The sequence below is a fragment of the Microtus oregoni genome, unplaced genomic scaffold (assembly GCF_018167655.1).
Source record: "Microtus oregoni isolate MIOR12 unplaced genomic scaffold, Mior012 000144F_ref0000341, whole genome shotgun sequence".
In the NCBI taxonomy this organism is placed as follows: domain Eukaryota; kingdom Metazoa; phylum Chordata; class Mammalia; order Rodentia; family Cricetidae; genus Microtus; species Microtus oregoni.
In genome coordinates this window covers 1,146,908-1,171,474 of record NW_024544794.1, presented here as the reverse complement: position 1 = coordinate 1,171,474, position 24,567 = coordinate 1,146,908, and the positions used below count along the sequence as shown (strand labels likewise).

At 47.9% G+C, this 24,567-nt stretch overlaps 1 protein-coding gene across 1 annotated transcript in view; it reads left to right on the top strand.

The window, feature by feature from the left end:
• Window positions 1-24,567, top strand: part of LOC121444838 (trafficking kinesin-binding protein 2) — a 57,007-nt gene that overhangs the window by 16,932 nt on the left and 15,508 nt on the right. The window contains exons 2-9 of the mRNA XM_041646738.1: window positions 8,286-8,573; window positions 12,848-13,048; window positions 15,402-15,478; window positions 17,430-17,546; window positions 20,584-20,793; window positions 21,295-21,373; window positions 21,974-22,104; window positions 22,484-22,558. Coding sequence (XP_041502672.1) covers window positions 8,483-8,573; window positions 12,848-13,048; window positions 15,402-15,478; window positions 17,430-17,546; window positions 20,584-20,793; window positions 21,295-21,373; window positions 21,974-22,104; window positions 22,484-22,558 — 981 coding nt within the window. The 5' untranslated portion in view covers window positions 8,286-8,482. The remainder of the gene's footprint in view (window positions 1-8,285; window positions 8,574-12,847; window positions 13,049-15,401; window positions 15,479-17,429; window positions 17,547-20,583; window positions 20,794-21,294; window positions 21,374-21,973; window positions 22,105-22,483; window positions 22,559-24,567) is intronic.

Here is a 24,567-nt window from a genome sequence, read left to right as displayed (position 1 = left end):
TTTGAAGAAAATAGGCCCTTGTCTTCCCGTCACGAGCAGTGCTGCAGGAAACAACACCAGCCATGTCTCTGTAGCTGGCATCACTTTCTTTGGGGTAGACAGTGTACCCAGTAGCAAAGTTCTTGGTCTGAAGGCACCAAGCTCCTTCCGATAGTCTTTGCGTGAGTCTGCCATGAGCTTATTTTTTATAGTACCAATTCTTAGCACTGCAAAAGCTAGGCATGCTAATACATGCACGCACTGGTATCCAAAGTTGAAGCTAGAAACATTCAATATCGCCCCTTTACTGAAGGACTATGAAACAATCCATACTGCAAACTCACTTTCATCACGTTTTACTAGTTTTCCTTATTTCTTTAATTTTTAAGGAACTGAAACTGAAAAAACTGTATTTGGTTAGCTTCACTCTTTGTGTTTTCACCTCAATATGGAAGTGGGAACAGTATTTACCCCTTATGGGATCATTCTGTGCATTAAATAAGCTAATATTTGTAAAACATATATAGCGGTATTTAATACATAGTAGGCATTATGTATTTAATATGTTAAGTTTTTATTATTATTGTTTTATTATTATTGTACGTGTAGACATCAAAGGGCAGCTATTAAATGTTTATAAAATACTTCTTCCATGATAGGTGCTAAGGCGTGGTTTAGTATTTCCTCAGAATGGGGCCGTATTTTGGTAATTCTTCTAATTTAGATGAGAACACAGATGTGGCGTATGATGCAGAGTGGCATCCAGTAAAGGCCACACTTGGCTTTCTTGAGAAAAGTTCACAATAGCCCTTTGCTTTGGGCTTTTTCCAAGTTCAGATAAAAGGTGACTGTGGAAAGCAGAGGCAAGATTGTGTTGCTGCCCCTTTTCCGTGACAGTGACCACCTCATGGTGGCGCCTCGCCTACAGAGACTTCTTCACCATTGCATTCCAGACCTGCCAGCTGTGCCCAGGTGGAGCCACAGGCACCTGCAGCAGTCTCCTGCTTTCTTCTCCTTCTGTTGCTGAACAGGACACAGAAACAGCATCCATTGCCCTTCAGCGCTTTGAGCTGGACACTTGAACACTACAAATAACGCACGTCTTTTGCTCGGGAGATGGCAGGCCAAACTTCTCCTGGCCTTCAGTGTGTGCCAAGCAAGCCTGGCATGTCACGGCGGGTAGTGCAGCAAGCCTGGCGAGTTGCAGTGGGCAGTGCAGCAAACCTACATGTCATGGCGGGCAGTGCAGCAAACCTTGCGTGTCACGGCGGGCAGTGCACTAAGCCTTACATGTTGTGGCGATCAGTGCAGCAAGCCTTGCTCTTGCATTGTGGATTAACTTTCTTGCAAGTCTTCTGAAGCACAGGCTATCCTTAAAACTTAGAACCAAGGTTCTGGCTGCAGTTCAGGTGTGGAGTGCTTGGCGGGCACGTAGGAAAGCCTGGGTACCATCCCCAGCGCTGAGTAAATCAGGCATGGTGGCGCACGTCTGTCATCCGATGGTTCAAGTTTGAAGTCAGCCTGAGCTGCATGAAACCATGCTTCAAAAAGTATGAAAGTATTAATAATTTTCTCTTGTCCTAGAAGCAGTGTTGGTAACAGATTTGTGGATTCAAATAGGAATAGCATGCAAAATGAAAATACCATTTTACATATTTTGACTAGATAATGTCCTGGCTCTGAAGGACAGTTTTGTGGTGTGTGAAGACAGAGGCCTCTGCCATTAGTGACCAGCCTGAAGTAAAGAACCATGATGTGGTGATCTGGGTGGTTTGGGCCGAGGATCATGTTAATGTGGAATACGCCCATAAAGGTCAATTCGGGTAAAACGGCCAAGTGTATGTTGTGGATGACAGAGGGCTTCTGCAGAAACTTATCAAAACCACAGGTGGCACCCTGGGCTGAAGACGTTCCTTATCTTTAGGTGAAGCTCTGGCATGCATTTCTTCCTTGCCAGAGGTCCCCTCCCTGCTGCTGGTGGAGATTGTGGCAGGGAGGGGTTGCCTGCCCCTGCAAAGTTGTCGTTCGCAGACAAACAAGCCCAAAGTATACCGTGCAGGAGGAAATGTTGGCCCCAGAAGCCTAGATCTTATTTATGGTTTTGAATGCTCACCCGGTGGATTTCACTGTCTTTGGGGTCCAGTCCATCTGTAAGTAAAAGCTGCCTCCGTGTATTTCATACATGACTGGTTATTAAATTAAATGATAATCAGGCAACAAAGAAATATGGACAGATGGCCGTTAGCGCAGCCGGGCTGGGTGTAGCCCATTGGCTGGCTACCTTGCTGCTGAGCGGTGTGATGTCCGCCTTCGAGATGTCTGCTGCTCATTGGCCTCCTTAGCTTTTGGTGGTGACAGTCTTCATGTCTTAGCACTACAGCCATGACAGTCCCAGTGTGGTACAGTAGCTGATTTTGTTTTTTAGTTCCTGTGAGTTTTTGGTAAATTTTGTCTAAGGCGTAGCCATATATGTTACAACCAGTTAGTCGTGATAAAAGTTAAATATTTCATGTAGAAGCATGATAAATGTATTTCATTTTTAAAAGTTCGAGTTTATCTGTGGTCTGGCGCAGTTCGCCCCTGCCTGGAGAGCTGCCTGGCGTCATTCCCACCCTTACATGCAACACAGCAGCCAGCATGTGTTTCAAATTAATCCCCAAAGTCTTGTTTGCAAAATGAAATTTTGAGATGTATTTTCAATGTGTTTCATTAAATCTACGTTTACTGTAGTTCCAGGCTCTGTGTTCCTGTAACTCAGGGTTCCCGTGGCTGTTCTGTCCAGAGCGCCCCGCTGTAAGGAGGTAGCAGCACTGTTTAGGCACTGTTGGCCGCGGAACTGGCCGAGCGAGTCCTCAGCCCTGCTGTTTGCCAGCAGTGACTATAACAGTGATACGTTTGAGCGGTTCATCTTAAGTCCCATTTCTATTTAAGTGAAGTTGTTGGTTGTTTTGCTTGATTTTCCCCTCGATGTTCATGATTTTCAGAGGTCCGTTTCTTGTTAAATGTGCCGTGCTCGATTTGGCGGCTCATAGGGAAGAGCAGTTGTTTGTGGAGGGTCAGTGACACGAGGAAGGAGGGAGGGTCGTGTGCAGCTCTCGGGCGCTGAGGACCTGCTGTCTGTGCTTGCCAAAGTTTGGCTCCTGATAGTTAGGCCTCCGGACTGTGCTTCCTGTTTATCCATACAGCTGAAGGGGGAAAATGGCTGTCCCCAGACCAAGTCACTGTTAGAACACAGGAAGGAGGCATGAATTCTTGTGTCAAAGGAAAACGCCACCAAGCAGTGTCCAGTAGCCTTTGTGTTGTGCTGGATGTTGGGAAGGGTACGGTAACATGAATAACAATTGTAATAAAACAGCACTTGGGTAGTGCAGAGATAATGATAACAAGATTCACATAGCCATTCTGTGCTCTGCTTGAACTGAGTTCTGTAACTGCCCCAGTGACCCTCCGAGGCCGCCGCTGCTCTCATGGCCCCTTTAATCCTCACCTAAGCCCCTAGAGTAGATCATGTTCGTAAACCCATTCAGCAGATGAAGAAACACGGTTACGTAGTTTGCAGAATTACACAACCACGGCCTGTGAGGTAGCTCAGCAGGAGAGACACTTGCCACCAGGCCTGTCCGTCTGAGTTCCATCCCTGGACACATGATGGAGCAGGAGAAGTGATTCGAGCTGTGAGTGGTGGACTGTGGTTCACATTCTTAACACTGCGGTCTCCTGAATCACAGCTCAACCCCAGCGCCCTGTCTGACTCGTGGAAACCCGTGGCTGTCACATTAGGCAGAGGGACTTTGCGGGCAGGCGCTTGAGAGAGAGTTTATCCTGGAGATCTGGGGGCAGAAACCAGCAGTGTGCCAGCAGAGGCAGAGGAAGGTTTGGAGGTGCCTGCGGCTGGCTTTCAGGAAAGCAGGAGAGGCCCAGAGCCGAGAAACGCGGCTGCAACAGCTAGAAGGTTCCCTGGAGCCTGCAGAGCAAAGGAGCATGGCCTTGCCGTCACCTTGCTATGGTCAACAGAGCTGTCCGTGCCTCTGACACCCAGAACTGGACAGCCGCCTGTGGAAGATGGGTCAGGTAGCTTGTCAGAGCTTCCGGAAAGCCTTTATGGCTAGGAGTGGGAGACTTGCTACTGCAAACAGGACCTCCTGAGAGTCCACAGGGAATGACTCCAGTGATAATCTCCTCAGTGGTCACAGCCTGAGGTCACTTCTTCCAACCTCTTGGATCTTGTCTCTTTCAGGTTAAAAATTACTCAGAGCTGAACATGAGATGCACCTGTCTATATTCAGACATGCTGGGAACTTAGGAAATATTAGGCAGAAAACATGCTTTCCCCAGGCTTAAGGGATAGAGAAAAGCTAAAATAAAAATAATAATAATAATAAAAAAAACAGCATTTGAGTTTCTCCTGCATCTCAGTTCGAAATAGGGATTTTTATTTTTTTATTTACTCTTCATATCTGACCCTTCTTGTTTGTGAACAACCTTATCTTGGCAAAAAGAAATAAAATTCAGAAGAAGTAAGTACCGAGCACAAGGTCAGCAGCACGATGAACCAGGTTAAAATTCAGACTTCAGTGTGCCGCGGTCCCTGCTGCTACCCGACTGCCCTTCCTGAGGATACCAAGTCAGGCGGGGCGTGTTGCTCAGTGTTCTCAGGAAAGTGCTGCCTTGCTCAGCCACCCCTGACCTGGTACCCTGTGCAGCCTGGCAGGTCCCTGGACTGCCCTGGAGGTCTGCATTCCTTCCTCATGACTCTCGCCGTGGACTTAGTTCCGTGTGAGTTCAGTTTTCTCTGCTCCTGTATGCCAGCGTTCAGACCAGCAATAAGACTCCAGAGCTAATTTGAAAGGCAGTTCCCTAGAGCAAAGGTCTGGGAAACAGAACCAAAATACATATATAAATTTCTGTGTTCTTAGATGATAATGTATAAATTGAAAAGGCAAAGTTAAAAAATAAAAACGGAGGGCTGGAGAGATGGCTCAGGGGTTAAGAGCACTGGCTGTTGTTCTTCTAGAGGACCCGAGTTCAATTCCCAGCACCCACATAATAGCTCGTAACCGTCTGTAATGATATCTGGTGCTGCCTTCTGGCCTGCAGGCTTGCATGCAGGCAGAACACTACATACGTAATAAATAAATAAATAAATAAATAAATAAATCTTTTTTTCAAAAAAGCTCTGTTTAAGAATCACCTCGGACCAGTTAGAGACACTCTGTTTTAATTCCCCTCAGTTTCCTCGTCCTTCCCTCTCCACAGCCCCCTTCCCTTCCTTCACAGGCAAATCTGTGACTTATTGCTTTCAAAGGGGGCTTTTTTAGAAATTGAAAGTACCTTTTAAATGTGCTTAGAAGTGTAGCGAGTTGTAGTCTGTCCTTTTAGTCAGATTACAAGGGTATAAATGTAGAAGGAGCCCAGCTTTCAGAGGTTGGTCTTAGAAAGCTTAGTTCTACATAATAGTATTTTAGCAACTGAATTATTTTACTAGTGATCAATGATTGGAAAACTTTTTCAATCAAATATCACATTATCACATTGTGTGTGTGTGTGTGTGTGTGTGTGTGTGTGAGAGAGAGAGAGAGAGAGAGAGAGAGAGAGAGAGAGAGAGAGAGATTTTCACATCTGCAGGCTGTGTGTCTACATCCAGTGGCACAATGACCTTACTAAGCTGCATGGTGTTTGAACTCAACCAATGGACACTGTTTAAACAGGAATGTGTCTGTGTCTCAGGAAAACTTCATTTGTACACTGAAAATTAAATTCTGTCTTATTTTTACATTGTGTAATTTTTTTTTCTTCCAACCATTTAAAAGTAAAAGCTATTCTTAGCTCACACGCTTTGTAAAACAGGTGGCCGGCCAAATGTGGGTGTTGGCAGCAGTTTGCTGAGCATGCACTGATGACCTGCCTGGTGACAAGGTCACTTCAGCACAGAACGCAGCGCTAGCTTCATTGCTTACCTGTGTGTTCACTGGTGTGTGGGTCCCGTGCGTCGGGGGAGGGGACAGGTCAGCCTTGAGTGGTGTTCCTCAAGAGCCGGTCACCTTATTTTTTGAGGCAATTACTCACTAGCCTAGAACTCACCTCGTAGACTAGGCTAGGGGACCATCAAGCTCCAGGGGGTGCAGCTCTCTCTGCCTCCCCACCAAGGGGAGCGCGCACCACCGTGGCAGGCTTTGTAAGGGGCCCTGAGCTTCAGTACAAAGCCCTTCGCTGAGTGACTTCCCTAGCCCCCAGACACTCCATCTCGAGTCCAGGTTTGGGAGTAGTTTAACCTCCCAAAAGATTGTTTAAAACCGCACGTGACATGAACACACACACGTGGAAGATGACAGTTGGTTATCCACCTACGAATCGTTTTTTCCCGCCCTCTGTGGGCGGAGCTTCGTCCATGTTTTGTTTCTGTACCAGGTTCAGAGGCGAATTTTTAATGGTTTCCTCCACATATCTTTCTATTCCCTTTGCAGTGCTTGGTTTAGAAATGACAATAACAAGCTTTTGAATAGCAAGATACTTAGGGGAAACCAAGGGTGTGCGGTAAAGTGCCCTCAGAACTTGAAAATGACCTTCGAAGACCCTAACAACGACTAACTTTGCTTCACGTTGCCCCGGCTAATCCACATTACTGTATTGCAAACTTATTCCAGGAAAATAGTCGCACACATAAAAGAATCTTTATGTATTTATTAAAATTACCTGAGTCATTTGTAGAAAATTTAATTTTTGTTACGCCAGCATGAAATTACAAACTTTTGGGGAGAAAAGACTGCTGTCTAGTCTGTTTTTTTTTTCTTTTTTTCCTTATAAAATGTTTTAAGAAGTAATAGAATGGGGCCAGAGAGATGGCTCAATGGTTAAGAGCACTGGCTGCTCGTCCAGAGGACCTAGGTTCAGTTCCCAGCACCCACAAGGTGACTCACAACTGCCTATGACTCCAGTCCCAGGGGATCCGATGCTCTCTTCTGACTTCTTCCACAGACACTGCACACATGTGGTGTGCAAACACACTGAGGCAAACACTAACGCATAAAATAAAAATAAAATCTCAAAAGAAAGGGTGTAGTAGAAGTAGTCAGGAAACCCTCTGCCCGTCACCACAGAAGGTTTTGAAAGTTTCCCGGTCTGAGGTGTTGAAAAATTCTCATCTGTGTTCCCCAAGCCCCTCTCTTACTGTGCAGTCTGTTCACCAGCCTGGTTGGGGTCTAACTCTTTAACTGTACTGGCTTCAGGGTGACAAATTTCCCCTTTGAGTTCTCTGATTCTGATGCTCACTTTGTCTCTGAAACGTGTGTGCCTAGTGTTTTAAGTATGTCTCTGCTCTTCCTCTCTGACCTTTTATTTCTCAGACTCTTTTACTTGGTTCTTTTCTGTGCTTTCTACTTCTTAGACATAACTGAGTATTGATGCCTCTAAGTAGCAGTCACAAGGATGCAAACTGCGAATGGCTGACAGTTTAGCAGACTGTCTTTTTATGTAAGCAACGCTGGTAGCTAGGGGTGAACACCCCTTCCTTCCGCTGCCACCTCTGACGGGCTCCCTAGCACACCCACTATGGCCATGAATTCTCTCTCTCACACACACACACACACACACACACACACACACACACACCCCCGCCACCTAGTCCTGAGACCACAGGTGTGCACCGCCCACCTAGCTGAACTGAACATTTCCTAACTGATAACAGTTCCCCGTTTTTGTTGTTGTTGTTGCTTGTTTTAAGTAGGACATATATTTAGTGCATTGCAACCTTTGTTTATTTTGTTTCGTTTGTTTTGTATGTTCTTTGTGACAGAGTCTCACTGTATAGTACTGGCTGGCCTATCACAGAGATCTGCCCCCTCAGGCCTTGCAAGGACCTGATTAAAGGAGGTGCCTCCGGGCCTGGCTTTAGTCGGTGTGAAACCAGATCTCTAATGTTGTGTAGGCCCCCCCCTGAAATTCTGTGCAGCCCAGGCTGCCCTCAGACTCACTGTCCTTTGTCAGGGTGACTCCATGCATTATCCCCCAAGCTATTCCCCTGCGCACTAGTAAGTCCTTTCCTAACCCAGCCATTGATCTGCTTTTTGGTACTATAGACTTGTTGGGTTTTTTTTTTTTTTAGAATTCTTATAAAAATGGAATCATAAATCATGAGCTGATTTATTTCTTTATTTGTTTCGTCCAGCCTAATTCCATTGAGATTCTCTCCTGTTGTTGTGTGTATCTTAGAAGAAAAACATCCTTAATGACAGGCATGCCAGGTAACGAGAGTCATGTTATTAAGGGGCATGTTGGACTCTAACCACTGGGTCTGTTCTTTGTTTTAGGCCATGACTGTCCAGGGGCTGACAACCACATGAGCACTGACAGCCGCAGATGTCACTTGACTCACCACGGAAATCCTGTCCTAAAGGGAGCGTACACATGACCGCGTCCATTTCTTTCCCGAATGGCTTGATGGATTTCCTTTACCCCAGTGCGTACCAAAGCGACCCCTTTCGACCACAGCGAGAGAGGATTCTGCATGAGTCACTCCCAGGATGCCATTTTCACATCGCCAACAGGTGAAGAGAACCCCATGAATAGCAACCACAGAGACTCGGAGAGCATCACTGGTGAGTTCAGGATCACTGGTGAGTGCAGGACCAAGCGCAGGCGCCTCAGTCTGGCCTGTGTGACCTGCTCTGACGAATCCCCAGCCTCCATGTCCAGCCAGGCGGCCTCAGAGGCAGCCTGAATTAATCACTGCATCACGGGGTGTCCAGTTACATTATCCAGCTCCTCCCTCTGTGCAGCCCTTTGTCTGTGCTGGACTCACATATACCCACTGGGCCCTGAGAGCAGGAACTGTGTCAGAGCAACGCACCTGTGTTTGGGAACCTGCAAGCGTCTAGGCACAGTGCCTGGAACCCAGGAGGCCCCTGGAGCTTGCAGGGACCGACATTGTTGTAGGCCCTTAAGTTTTATCCATGAGAATAAATAAGTTTTTAAAAATTAAAATTAAGAAAAAAAATCAAACCTCAGGGACTGGAGAGTGCTTTGCTCTGCAGTCAGACCAGAGGCTGGGTCAGCACCTGCATGGGCAAACTGGATGTTTTGTGCACGCCCGCTGCACCTGATCTGAGCAGCCGAGACAGAGGCCCTCTGAGGCTTGCTTGGTTTCCAGCTCGGCTAGAAAATACAGCCCCGAATCCAGGGAGAGCTCCTGCCTCAAAGGCACAGGAGGAGAATGGCAGAGGGAGACCGAGTGTCTCCTGGTCTCCACATGTGTGCACCTACATACACGTATGTTTATTTGCTCACATAGACACAAACAGATAAAAATAGAGACATAAATACATCCTTTTGAAAAACTCCAAGTATTTAGAAGGGTTTTTTTCCCTAAGGTTTTTGTTTTAAAATCACCAAATGGAGCCAGGGAGGTGGTTCAGTGAGGAATGCAGTCCTCACAACTCAGGTTCAACCCCAGATCCACATAACAAAACAAAACCAAAAAAGCCAAAAAAAAAAAAAAATGACCGGACAATGCAGGCTCTCAGGACACCATAGCATCCCATGCAGGTTCTCAGGACGTCATGGCATCCCTTGCAGGCTCTCAGGATGTCATGGCAAACCGTGCAGGTTCTCAGGACGCCATGGCATCCCTTGCAGGCTCTCAGGACGCCATAGCAATCCATGCAGGCTCTCATGACGTCATAGCATCCCATGCAGGTTCTCAGGACATCATGGTATCCCGTGAAGGCTCTCAGGACGCCATAGCAATCCATGCAGGCTCTCATGACGTCATAGCATCCCATGCAGGTTCTCAGGACGTCATGGCATCCCGTGAAGGCTCTCAGGACGTCATAGCATCCTGTGCAGGTTCTCAGGACATCATGGCATCCCGTGCAGGTTCTCAGGACGTCATGGCATCCCGTGCAGGTTCTCAGGACGTCATGGTATCCCTTGCAGGTTCTCAGGACGCCATAGCAATCTGTGCAGACTCTCATGACGTTATAGCATCCTGTGCAGGTTCTCAGGACGTCATAGCATCCCGTGCAGGCTCTCAGGACATTATAGCATCCCGTGCAGGTTCTCAGGAGGTCATAGCATCCTGTGCAGGTTCTCAGGACGTCATAGCATCCCGTGCAGGCTCTCAGGACGTTATAGCATCCCTTGCAGGTTCTCAGGACGTCATAGCATCCCGTGCAGGCTCTCAGGACGTCATAGCATCCCGTGCAGGTTCTCAGGACGTCATAGCATCCCGTGCAGGTTCTCAGGACGTCATGGCATCCCGTGCAGGCTCTCAGGACATCATGGCATCCCGTGCAGGCTCTCAGGACGCCATGGCATCCCGTGCAAGTTCTCAGGACATCATAGCATCCCATGCAGGTTCTCGGGATGTCATGGCATCCCATGCAAGTTCTCAGGACACCATAGCATCCCGTGCAGGTTCTCTTGCATCCACATCTCAGCCCTCACTCTGGCTCCAGGCAGCCCTCAGCCTGCTCTGCACTTCTGTTGGATGCAGTTTACTTGTGCTAGAAGTTCAGATGAATTAGCTTCTCTTTTTTGTGGCAAGGTGCTCTTAGAGATTTGCTTGGGTTTTTTTTTGTTGTTGTTGATGATGATGACTTTTTTAGGCAGGGTTTCTCTGTGTATCTTTGACTCTCCTGGAACTCACTCTGTAGACCAGGCTGGCCTCAGAGATCCACCTGCTTCTGCCTCCCGAGTGCTGTGGTAAAGGTGTGGGCCACCACCACCCGTTTATGACTGAATCTTTAAACATTAAAACTTGTGTTCCTGATATATTCTGGATAAGTGGTTTTTCTTAGAGTTCAGTTTTGCTTTCACAAAGCATTTGGTGATAAGGGTCTCATTTCAGGACTGGTTCATCTTTGCTGATGGATCACCACGTCAATAGTATTTATTCTAGAATTAATTTAATTGCTCAGGCATTCAGCGGTTGTTTGTGTATTTTTTTTATTCTGGAGAGATGAAATTCACATGCCTTTTTCCCTGAAGTGGGGGAGTCATATGATGGAAGCGTGGCGGACGATCTGAGTGTATTAACGGCAGCCCAGTTCTAAAGTCATACTTAAGAAAACCAAAAAGGATCCCTGAACCTAAATGGAGTCAGTGTGACTGGGGAGAAGGGAGTGTGTGAAAGAGTCTCTGAAGAATGAGAAACAACCGGGTATTGTGTGTGGTCTCCCTTTCCTTCATATGCCGGAACACCTCGTCTGTCCGTGCATCTGTAGTCAGTTTCCAGTGTTAGAAGGACCATCTGTAATGTGTGTGCACCAAGCAAAGTGTGCATAATCGCTTGGCGTTTGTAGTGATATAGAGCTGTTGTGCAATAGCTCTGCCAAGGCGTGAGGGGTCTTTGGAACCATGATGAAGACTTAAATGGACCAAGGTGTGAAGGGTCTTTGGAACCATGATGAAGGCTTAAATGGACCAAGGTGTGAAGGGTCTTTGGAGCCATGATGAAGGCTTAAATGGACCAAGGTGTGAAGGGTCTTTGGAACCATGATGAAGGCTTAAATGGACCAAGGCATGAAGGGTCTTTGGAACTATGATGAAGGCTTAAATGGACCACATCTCTTCTTGTGGTTATGAGGCCACTGCTTATCTTCTGGCTAAATGGAGATCTGTGATAGTGCCCGCCTTTGTATTGAACTTATTAAATTGCCCTTGGTCAGTTCAGGCCAACTAATAAAAATGTACTCTTTCAGAGTTTATTTTCTTAAAGTGGTGTCTGTTCTCAGGGTTAGAGCATGTTTCTTTATGCTGCCCACAAAGGAAATACCAGATTTCCCAGAAGCGAGAGGGAGGATCTGCCATCCTGCTCCACTTTCTCCGTTTTAAGCCCTAATGTTCTAATTGTGTTAAAAGAGATAACTCTTCTTTGTAAACATTTAATCTGGGAGGAAGCCAGGAGCAGACATACAAGAGAGTCCCGACTGTGTTCAGAGCCAGCCTGTGAGAGGAGAGACTAGTGACATCAGCAGTATGCAGTGGGTGCCTACTGTGTGCCAGGTGTGACCCCGGATGTAATAGATCCTCTTCATTTTGCGAATGTGTGGGGAATGGGGCTCAGGAAGGATGAATCTGTGTCTAATATCCCATCACTAACGTGTGGAGGAGTTAGATCTAGACACTAGATTTGATGCCAGAGCCCACGGACTTTCTAATATTAAAACTGAAAAACAGGACAGTGGGCAGCTGGGGAATCGAGGCTCTGGATAGAGGTATGTTTGGTATGTGAGAGACAATGCGTGAGAATTTGTGTGTGCAGCCTCCCACCCCTGCAGGCATTTCCAGAGGTCTGTGTCCCAGGTGATTGCAGGTTCTGCCAGGCTGACAGTTAACACTGACCATGCCAGAGTCTAAAGACTTGGCAGTACAGCAATAGTAAAAAGAGGCAGGCTGGGGCAGTGGCTCAGGCGGTGAAGCCCTTGTCACACGCCCACACACGAGGAACCGGGTGCAGTAGATGAGGGCTGGAGACAGAAAAGTCCCCTGAGCCTACGGGCTGTACAGCCTGGCACTCTACACAGCGGCAGCAAACGGGGTAGGAGGTGAGGACCAACACCCCCATGTCCTCTGACCTCCGTGTGCACAGTGACACTGCCAGCATCTACAGCATCTAGTCAAGAGTCTCCACCTGAGCCATGTGTTGTCTACCACGGTATGAGTGTTTGTCATAGTTCATCACTAGATCAAGATGGAGAGCTGGAGACTGCAACTCAAACCTCCTCGGTGTCACTAGAAGACACTAATAAGTCAGGGGAGGGATGATCTCGTCTAACATATCCTTGGTCTCCTACTTTCGCAAAGCTAATTTCCCTGCAGCGGGGCAGATGGAACACACTAGCTTCATCTACAGTGACTCTCTTCTTCCCAGATGTCTGCTCCAGCGAGGATCTCCCTGAAGTCGAGCTGGTGAACCTGCTGGAAGAGCAGCTGCCGCAGTATAAGCTCAGGGTCGACTCCCTCTTTCTCTACGAGAACCAAGACTGGGTGCAGTCTTCACACCAGCACCAGCCTCAGGATGCGCCGGAGACCCTGTCTCCCGTCCTTGCCGAGGAGACGTTCCGCTACATGAGTAAGTCATGGTGGTTGTTGTGGTTATTGTGGTTGTTGTGGTTGTTGTTGTGACCCATCAGAGTTTGTGCATGGAGTTAAGACAGGCCATATCTTAGTATTGCCTTTTAAGTCAGTGAGCATCCAACAGCCGTTGTCCCGTGTCTACCTGCTGTAACTCAGCCTGACCTGACAGGCAGAGAGGAACTGTTGTAGTGCTTATGACTGGGAGAAGAACCTGTTGCCATGCTTATGACTGAGTTTACCCTGCCTTTGTCCGTCACCTGAGAGAGACCAGAACTGTTTTAAAAACAGTGCAGTTATTTATGATTGCCTGACTTTGTCTGGCCTTTTGGTTCCTAGCTTTCCCTATCAAATACAGTCGCAGGAACCACGCCATTCTGTAAAGAGCATAATTCTTAGACGCATACGTACTTAGTGTTTTCGTTTTTAAAGGCGGGCTGCTCTACAGCCTGGACTGCCTTGAGCATACAGGCCTGAACCCCTTACCATGCTGTCTCCACCTGAGTGCCAGGGATTCCGGGCATGCGTCTAAGCACTTCCCGTCACGCCACAGAGAGGCGCATGCGTCTAAGCACTTCCCGTCACGCCACAGAGAGGCGCATGCGTCTAAGCACTTCCCGTCACGCCACAGAGAGGCGCATGCGTCTAAACACTTCCCGTCACGCCACAGAGAGGCGCATGCGTCTAAGCACTTCCCGTCACGCCACAGAGAGGCGCATGCGTCTAAGCACTTCCCGTCACGCCACAGAGAGGCGCATGCGTCTAAACACTTCCCGTCACGCCACAGAGAGGCGCATGGGAGCCATGTAGTGATCTTCACACTCAGTGATCCATAGAGATGATGAACTGAGCCAGACCTGTCCCATACACAGACTTATTTCCATTTTATTGTAGTTTGGTTTTCCTTTTTACACTTTTTTTTACTTGTTCCATTACCTGTCCAGTATAAGATGTTATGTACACGGACGCTGTCGGACTGTGTAATAAAAGTTCCTGAGCTCCACATTAATGTTTGTGAAATTCCGATAATTTGAAATTTGACTTACTTGGAAGATTACATCAAATCTTATACATTTTCCCAGGGAGCATTTTAGGTGGCTTTTTTTTTATTGCATGTATTTATTTATAGTAGGGAGAGGCTCTTGTACCATAATCTAGTGTAGAGGTCAGAGGACAACTTGTGGGAATAGGGTTCAAACTCAGGTCATTGAACCTGGCGACAGACGACTTCGCCAGATAAGCCATTGTGCCCTCGTGCCTCTTAATGACAGACTGTGTTGGAGAATGATTGCCGTGAGTGCTCATTGCATAGAAATTATTAACCCGCTCTGGGTGGCGGTTTCCTCAAACTGTGTGTGTGTGTGTGTGTGTGTGTGTGTGTGTGTGTGTGCGCGCGCGCACGCGCGCGCGCGCACGTGTGTTTGCACAAGAGACGAGGGAGAGAGTGTTGGGGTGTAAATACTGATTAAACTTGAAATATCAAGAAGGCCAAATAAAAATGGACTTCTGCCCTTAATAGTTTAAATAACTGAAGTATATTAAATTAAGGCTCTCAAGATTGTCTTTTTATTAAAAATATTAGATTTTTTTAGAGTTTTACATTGCTTCCACCCCTCTTCCTAGCCCCCTCCAGTTCCTGTACCCTCTCAAATTCATGACCTCCTCCTCTTCAGTAATATCACTGTTACACTTATATGCGTGTGTTTGTACACACCACACTGAGGCCTTTAGTGCTGCTCCTGTTGGTTGCTGATATTTTTCTGGAAATTTATTTTAGAATAAAACTATTCTGTTATCATTTCTCTTTGTTTCTTGAGTTTAAATCTGTGAGGACTTTATTATTCTGTTCTGTGACAGCAGTTTAACTCTTCGGGACTTTTGTTGGTTTTATTTGTTTGTTTTGGTTTTAGTTTTTCAAGACAGGGTTTCTCTGTGTAGACCTGGCTGTCCTGGAACTAGCTCTTGTAGACCAGGCCTGCCTCTGCCTCCTGAGCGCTGGGATTAAAGGTGTGTGCCACCACCGCCCGGCTGTTCTTCAGTAACTTTAACTGATCCAACTATAAAGTAGGCAACTGGATTCCCAGCTCACACTTTCAGATGTGAGTGGACCTGATTGACACCTGACCCTTGACACACTCTCAGTTTATTGTATGTGTACATTTTTTGTAATGGTTGGTGAATCTTGGATGCTATGTACAAGAACCCTTGTTCTCTTTCTGTTTTTGTGTTTTTATTCTCCTGAATGACTTCTTTAGAAATCTGGGGGTTTGGTTGGTACTTGGGATTTTAATGAGTATCACGTGTTTTCTGGTGTGCGGAAAGCCTCTAAAGAGTTGTCTTGACTGCCTCAGTTCTAGGCACAGACAGAGTGGAGCAGATGACCAAAACCTACAATGACATCGACATGGTCACACATCTCCTGGCGGAGGTATGAGTATATCACTTCTTTCTCCAGTGTAAAACTAAAACGTGAGGCTCACTCAGACTGTACCCGGTTTGCACAGCTAAACCATGATGACCCACCGGATTTCCAGGGTGTTTTACATAAGATGTAAACACAGCTGACCCGGTGATACACAGCCGGCTTCCCAAAGTGGCCTGGATCTCCTGAAGCTCATTATTATGGTGTGTGTGGATGGGCAGACCCAATGCCAGCTGACCTCTCTGATTGTTTACAAAGCTTGTATTTTTATTTGTGATTACTGGGGCCGGGGAGCACTCTCGAGTGCAGTGCCCTGGGAGGTCAGAAGGCACTGGATCCCTGGAAGCTGGAGTTGTGAGTCGTGTGAGCTGCCTGTGTGACTGCTTGCAGCTGAGATCTGGACCCTCTGCAAGGGCAGTCCAAAGCCTTAACCACTGAGCCGTACGTCCACCCCCAAAGTCACCTCTAAGCTGTCCCTGCTGCTAGTCACCTCGGCCAAGCTGCTGTTGAAAAAGCAGCTGTGGTTCAGTTGATCCCCGCAGTTTGGAGCGTCTCCTGCTCACCTCCGGCTCAGGCCATTATTTCCATATTTGCCTGTGGAAGTTTTAAGGGTTTTTTATTATCTGTTTGTTGCTCATTTAACATATATGGGGTTTTGCCTGATTGTGTGTGTGTACAGTACCTGTGGAAGTCAGGAGGGCATCAGATCCTCTGGAACTGGAATTACAGATGGTCGCTAGCCGCCACATGGGTGCTGGAGACCAAACCTGGGTTATCTATGAGAACAGCCAGTGCTCTTAGCCACTGAGCATTTCTCCAGCCCCATGTGGAAGTCTGAGCACGCATGCTCTGTCTTTGCCAGTTGGCAGGCAGTAACGTTCTCTCCCATAGCTCGGTTTCATTGGTCTTGTGGGAGACTTTCTCTCTGACATACATGTCTCCTCAGGATGCTTTCCCTATGTGCCTCTTGGCTCATATCAAAGTGAGAAGAGTTGTCCCGAAGTGATCGATTTTCATGTATTAGGTAGAAAACAGTTAGAAGCTTAATTGTATTCATCTATCATTAATGTAAGCAGCTCATATTCACGTAGAAGGCAGTTAAAGGTATATTAACAGTTTTCCACTGTAGAAGTAAGGCCCTCATGTTCCCCAGATGGGATCTCCCATACCCTTGCTTAATATCAGGATCTACCCAGTTAGAACGCCATCGCTTTGCCTCACCACACGGCTTGGTCATTACCCCAGCTTCCTAGACTCCCTTTCACACGCTCGAGGTGGAAGCCTGTGACCTCGTAATTTCCAGCCTCCAATTCTATCCTCTTGCACTAGCTGTGGACTGGGCTCTAGGCCAGGCCTTCCTCTCAGCTGCTGCTCCTGGATGCATAGTCTCCCCTAAATGGAACCGACCCACATCCCAAACTCCTGATCTGTGTCCTTGCCATACTTGGCACACTCACCAAGTGTTGGCTGGACTTCTACAGTGCAGGCTCCATCCACCCTAATTTTCTATTTTGGGTGTCGGAGGTTGAGGGATGCACTGGATACTGACCCAAAGTCCAAGTATTGAAAGTGCACTGTTCCTATTGATCTACATCCTCAGCCCCCACCCTCATATCTAAGCTTCTCTTGGTTTCCTGGCCTAATCTTAAAGTTCTAACTGCAAAGTTGGTTTGATGGCCATAACTGATAGGATGTCAGCAAAACCTTACTTGATACCGAGAGGTGTAATTACGAACTAATTCATAATTACATAGTCACCTACTTGTCTAAGGTTTACCAAACACTACCTATGTGCCTGGCCCCATGTCCATTTATTTATTAGGGTTATAAAATGAATCTCTATGCTTTATAGGAGATCTGCTCTTAATATTAGCAAATTTCACTGCAGAATTTCTAATCTGCTATCTGCTTTTTTTTTTTAAATACTCATAGAAAAGGTGTGTTTGTTGCTTTGCAGAGGGATCGAGATCTAGAGCTAGCTGCTCGGATTGGACAAGCTCTCCTAAAGAGGAACCATGTCTTATCTGAGCAGAATGAAGCCCTGGAGGAGCAGCTGGGACAAGCCTTTGATCAAGTAAGCCTTTGACCCTGTGCTTGGAACAGGAATAGTAATAAGGAGGTCTTCTGCAGTGGATAGGTGTATTTCCTTGGGTGTTCCTGAAATACCACAGGTGACACCAGTAGCCATTGACTTTATATATTTCTATATATTCACAAATGAAACTTAGATCGTTAGGAGTTAGTATAATGCCATGTCTGTCTACCTGGATGATATTAGTAGGTCCTCCCCTAGGTCTGTGACCTACCTGACCATGGGTTCTCGACCCTAAATTCATGCTGTCACAAATGAGTTCCATCTTGTGGAACAAGTTGTGAATCTACTCAGAGAGCGACTGGTGTCTCCCATGACGCCTGTGCCGCCTCTGTACCCGTGGGCATCTTGCTGGGCTGGTTGTTGTTGTAGGTGGTGGGGTCCTCGGCTGTGTAAAGGGATGATTTCCTTTGTGCCCAATTGTGAGGATAGCACCTGACAGCCCTGCAGAACTAGCCAGTAGGGTGGGACCTCCAGGTGAGCACTCCTGACAGCCCTGCAGAACTAGCCAGTAGGGTGGGACCTCCAGGTGAGCACTCCTGACATCCCTGCAGAACTAGCCAGTAGGGTGGGACCTCCAGGTGAGCACTCCTGACAGTCCTGCAGAACTAGCCAGTAGGGACGGGACCTCCAGGTGAGCACACCTGATAGCCCTGCAGAACTAGCCAGTAGGGACAGGACCTCCAGGTGAGCACTCCTGACAGCCCTGCAGAACTAGCCAGTAGGGACAGGACCTCCAGGTGAGCACTCCTGACAGCCCTGCAGAACTAGCCAGTAGGGACAGGACCTCCAGGTGAGCACTCCTGACAGCCCTGCAGAACTAGCCAGTAGAGTGGGACCTCCAGGTGAGCACTCCTGACAGTCCTGCAGAACTAGCCAGTAGGGTGGGACCTCCAGGTGAGCACTCCTGACAGCCCTGCAGAACTAGCCAGTAGGGTGGGACCTCCAGGTGAGCACTCCTGACAGCCCTGCAGAACTAGCCAGTAGGGACAGGACCTCCAGATGAGCACTCCTGACAGTCCTGCAGAACTAGCCAGTAGGGTGGGACCTCCAGGTGAGCACTCCTGACAGTCCTGCAGAACTAGCCAGTAGGGTGGGACCTCCAGGTGAGCACTCCTGACAGCCCTGCAGAACTAGCCAGTAGGGTACGACCTCCAGGTGAGCACTCCTAACAGCCCTGCAGAACTAGCCAGTAGGGTGGGACCTCCAGGTGAGCACTCCTAACAGTCCTGCAGAACTAGCCAGTAGGGTGGGACCTCCAGGTGAGCACTCCTGACAGTCCTGCAGAACTAGCCAGTAGGGTAGGACCTCCAGGTGAGCACTCCTAACAGCCCTGCAGAACTAGCCAGTAGGGTGGGACCTCCAGGTGAGCACTCCTGATAGTCCTGCAGAACTAGCCAGTAGGGTAGGACCTCCAGGTGAGCACTCCTGACAGTCCTGCAGAACTAGCCAGTAGGGACAGGACCTCCAGGTGAGCACTCCTGACAGTCCTGCAGAACTAGCCAGTAGGGTGGGACCTCCAGGTGAGCACTCCTGACAGTCCTGCAGAACTAGCCAGTAGGGACAGGACCTCCAGGTGAGCACTCCTGACAGCCCTGCAGAACTAGCCAGTAGGGTGGGACCTCCAGGTGAGCACTCCTGACAGTCCTGCAGAACTAGCCAGTAGGGTGGGACCTCCAGGTGAGCACTCCTGACAGTCCTGCAGAACTAGCCAGTAGTTCTGATCTCATGCCCAGTGACTTGAGTCTGTGGAGCATCTTCAGCAGTAGGGTCTCCCCGTCCAGTTCTGGGGTGATCAAGGGCAATGGCCACAGCCTGTAATATTTCAGGGTCTGTGGACTCCACTGAACAACAGGCTCCCAAAGGGGTAATAGTATTCTCATTTGACAGCCTGTGGTGTTAAAATACTCAAATGCTTCTTACACAGAAACCAAAACAAAAAGAAAAATGTAAAATTAAAAATATATGTATTATGTATTCTATATCAGTAAATGTAAGAAGTAATTTATTATCATGTTGAGTAGATAAATTTCAAGTTTCCTATAGTTTTTTTTTTTTTAAAGAAACAGTCTTTTCATATAGCTCTGACTGGCCTAGAATTCACTATGTGGACTAGGCTGATCTTGAACTCACAGACATTCACCTGCCTCTCTCTCCCCAGTGCTGGTATTAAAGGCGTGCAGCCCAGCAATAATTTTTTTTATCTAATTTTGTTTATATTTTGTGAATGCATTCAGTCCTTTAAGTTGAAAATATTGATTTCCTAGAAGTGAGGGTATCTACAGTGGGAAGATCTACATGGTCAGAACCGCTTAAAAACTCAAGTCGTCACCAAGTTCAGTAGCACAGACTTGTCCTCATAGCAGTTCTGCAGCTGAGACAGGAGCTCTGCGAGTTCAAGGCCAGCCTGGGAGAGTTATCAAGAAACCACATCTCAAAAGCTAAAACACGAAATAAATTTAAAAAACAGGAGCGTTGCGGATGTGCAGCTCAGTTGCTGGGCACGTCAGTGTCCAGCATGTAAAGGCTCACCATTCACCCCAGGTAGCTGGCAGGAAGCCCAGGCCCTGGGCATGGGTTTTAGAGTGAGGTATGCTGTAAGGCTTTGAAGAGTCCTGTATTACTGTTTTACTGAGTCTGAACATTGACTTTCTTCACACTTGCTCTGGAAGACGCTGTATCTGTGGAGTTGAGGGCCCAGCTGGGTAGCTGAGGAAGGGTGTAGTGTTTGTTGCTGTCCTTTCTAACAGCGGATGGGGGGGGGGAGGTTATTTTAGAGACAGGGTTTCTCTGTAGCTTTTTTTGGTTTCTGTCCTGGAACTAGCTCTTGTAGACCAGGCTGGTCTCGAACTCCCAGAGATCCGCCTGCCTCTGCCTCCCGAGTGCTGGGATTAAAGGCGTGCGCCACCACCGCCCGGCTGGTGGGGGGACTTTTATGGTGAAACACAGTCGCTCCGTGAATTAGAAGCCGTTTTGCACATAAGCCATGGAGGATGCGCTAATCGCAGTCTGTGTGCAGGTTAACCAGCTGCAGCATGAGCTGTCCAAGAAGGACGAACTGCTTCGGATCGTTTCCATTGCTTCTGAGGAGAGTGAGACCGACTCCAGCTGCTCCACGCCTCTTCGGTTCAACGAGTCCTTCAGCTTATCGCAAGGTTTGCTGCAACTGGACATGCTGCAGGAAAAGCTCAGGGAACTGGAGGAAGAGAACATGGCCCTTCGATCCAAGGTGCGGCTGGCGTCCCTTCCCATTACCACTACGTGGTCAGGTCTGGGTAATACGGAGGAGAAATACATCTCAGTCAGTGCTGTGCCTTTAGCTGAGAAGCGGGTAGGAGCCCGTAGGCAGACAAAAGAGTACCAGTGTTGTGTGCCCATCATGTGTGGCTAACAGAAACTGGCCGAGAAGGGTCATGTGGGAACATTACAGATTCCTCGGGTCTGTAAAGGGCCATGGAGCAAGAGCATCCTACGTAAGCAGGCGGCGTTTTCTCTGAGCTAGAGATGCAGCCAGCAGAGATGGAGATGCATGGGCAGGCAGGTGCAAGCCCTGCGCGGAGTCAAGGGGGGCGTCTGTCCCGCCTTTTCTAGTCCATGTTCTGTGAACGCGCAAATCCGATGGGATCCCTTCATGGTGGATGTTCAAACGGCAAAGCTTTCTGTAGCTTTGGCTTCAGGTTCATTAGGAAGACCTGTCACGTCAATGGTTGTTGTTTCCCCTCCCCTGAAGGCTTGCCACATCAAGACAGAAACCTTCACCTATGAAGAGAAGGAGCAGCAGCTGGTCAACGACTGCGTTAAAGAATTACGTGAGTAGGAACATCGTCACTCTGCTTCGGGCAGTTTGGTGAGATTATCTCCAACTCAGAAATTAGACCCCCGGTCTCCGTAGAAACAGTTATAAGTGCTTGTTGTCTTGGTCTGCAAATGTATCTGCAAATATCTACAAATTGTCTGCCGTGGGCCTATTTATGAAGTAAAGCAAGGTCCCCTGACTGTTTAAACATGATGGAGAAACAGGAATGGATTTGACTGTATGCAGAAGGAGCCAAACACATGAGTTAGTCCTGTTTGCAACAGCTTGCTGTTTAGGGAACTAGCCCCCGTGGAGAGACCAGCGTTGATCCTTTCCGAAGGCAGCACCCAAGGGCCCGAATTCCTCCTGCTGAGCTCCACCTGATAAGCCTTCTGTCACCTCAGCACCACCATGCTGGGCACCACACTCTCCAAACAAACTTAGAGGATGAAAGCATAACTGTAGGGATGTGTTACAGTAGTGTTGCAGGGGTACCCTGACTTATCGGGAAGCCAGGATATGCTTAGGCTGGAGCCGCAATAGGACAGCTCAACCCTGGTCGTCCCAAATCAGCTCCTTTGTGTTGCCTTCTAAACTTTGGCTTTGTTCCTAGGTGAAACCAACGCGCAGATGTCGAGAATGACGGAAGAACTGTCGGGCAAGAGTGATGAGCTGCTCCGATACCAGGAGGAGATCTCGTCCCTGCTGTCTCAGATCGTGGATCTGCAGCACAAGCTTAAAGAGGTGCGTGCACTCCCTCAGCCGAGCTCTGTCCTGCACTCTCCCCGTGCCAAGTGCTCCCTCACCGAGCAGAGTAAACCCGCCTCTCCCCCGTTAACTGCTTTACTCTGTTCTTTCAGTATTGCCCTCTGCTAAAATATCATAAAGAACTCTGAAGTACTAATTATTTTTGCAAATACATCAGATTTTCTCCAAGTTTTGATGTCAGGGAGGAACTCGGGTCCGTACCCTCTGAACACATGTATTTGTGTTCTTCTTACACTATTACTCTAGTTGGCCTCTGCTGGGGTCACTGTCGTAGGCCTAAGACGGCACCCCAGATAGAGACTCTTAGTATGTCTTCTAAAGGAATGCCTCACGTGTCCCTCTTCTGTGTCCTTAGCATGTCATCGAGAAGGAAGAGCTCAGACTTCACCTGCAGGCTTCCAAGGATGCCCAGCGACAGCTGACGATGGAGGTAATACAGCCTGCCTCTGTGTTTGCCACGCACGGGGAGATGGGGCTGTCGTCACATTTGTGAGAGTCGCGGAAGAGAACGGCCACATTTGGAATCCAGCAGCAGCAGTCAGTAGTTAAGATGACGTTCATGAGATCTGAGAATTAAAGCTTTAAAAAGTCTTGTTTCTAAAGCTGATCATGGCAGCCCTCCTCTTGAGTAACAGAGAAAACCTGGCTTTCTTTAAGACTATAGGACTTGAGAGCTTTTCTCATAGAAGTGTGTATCGGACGCCAGGCTTACTGCCTCCATTCCCACCTTCACTTTTCTCCTCCACTCTTCTTGTCCCCTTTGCGCCTCTGGTTAGTCTCACCCCTTCTTCTATGGCGCATATACACGCATGGTTTTATGTAGCTATATAGTATTTGTTTAAAACCACAAATGAGGGGAAACAGATTTGTCTTCTGAGGCTGTTTTAATTCACTCAGCGTGATTGCCTCTCTCTGGCTGAATCCCTTTTTCTTCAGATGACATAACTTTGTTCTGAGTTATGACTGACCCCCGTGTTCTTGAACCGTGCCTTTGTTTTAGACGCTCACTGGTTCCATAGTGTGTCTGTTGTGCGTGGGGTTACAGCAGACCCTGGTGAGCAAGTGTCTGTGATACGCTGAAGTGGAATCTGTTGGTTTCAGCAGACCCTGGTGAGCAAGTGTCTGTGATACGCTGAAGTGGAATCTGTTGGTTACAGCAGACCCTGGTGAGCAAGTGTCTGTGATACGCTGAAGTGGAATCTGTTGGTTACAGCAGACCCTGGTGAGCAAGTGTCTGTGATACGCTGAAGTGGAATCTGTTGGTTACAGCAGACCCTGGTGAGCAAGTGTCTGTGATACGCTGAAGTGGAATCTGTTGGTTTCAGCAGACCCTGGTGAGCAAGTGTCTGTGATACGCTGAAGTGGAGTCTGTTGGTAAAGGCACAGATTGGCGGCAGGGTCACATGGTGGGTCTCTGGTTTTCTGTGGAACCTCCGGCAGATTTCCATAGTGGATGGGCTGACTCACACTCCCACCGTCGCTGCGGAAGGGTTCACTTCTCTCCACCTCCTTGCAAGCATTTGTTGCTTGCTCTCCTAAGGGTAGCATGCTGGCTAGGGTAACGCGGAATCCCAGTATCATTTTGCCTCGCGTTCCCTTGGCGGCCAGTGAGACTGAACATTCTTGGGTGTTATTGGCTGTTTGTGGCTCGTGTTTTGAGGACTTGGTTTCCTTAGCTCTTTTATTGATCACCTGATTGATTTGATTGATTGGTTTCTTGTCTAGTTTTCATAGTGTACTGTAGACATTAACGCTCTGTGAGGTCATCCCTGGCCAAGGTTTTCCCTGTCCTTTGACAGTCTCTTCACTTCCTTTGCTGTGCGGAAGCCTCTTGATCACAGGAGGCCCCATCTGTTGATCTCCCGAGTGCCTGGGACCGGTTGAAGAAGTCCTTGCCCGTGCCTGTGTCTTCAAGTCTCTTCAGTCTCAGGGCTGACAGTCATGGTTTTGATTGTTTTGGGTGGAGTTGTTTTTTGTGCAGGGTGAGAGCAGGACCCTGTTCTGGTTTTGTATTTGCACACACACGTTTCCCGGCACCATTTTTGTCAAAGACACTGGGATTTTTGTGTTCGTTTTTTTGTCTTTTTTCAATATGTGTTTTTGCCATCTGTCAAAAACAAAGTGGCTGTAACTGTGTTTATATACCTTGGCCTCCCCAGTACTCCGTATGCCTCCAGCACCTCAGCTGCACGTTTTATTTTATGAAGATTTATTAGCATTTAATGAACCTCCCTGTGTGTGGACAGAGCAGCCCCCAGTGGCTTAGTCTCCTCAGCTCTTCTGCTGAAGCATTTAGCTTTCACCAAGACAGACAGGCTGCTTAGGGAGCGCTCTCGCGCTCTCTCTCTCTCTCTCTCTCTCTCTCTCTCTCTCTCTCACACACACACACACACACACACACACACCAAGCTTCACACCACCCCGATGAGGAGAGCAGCT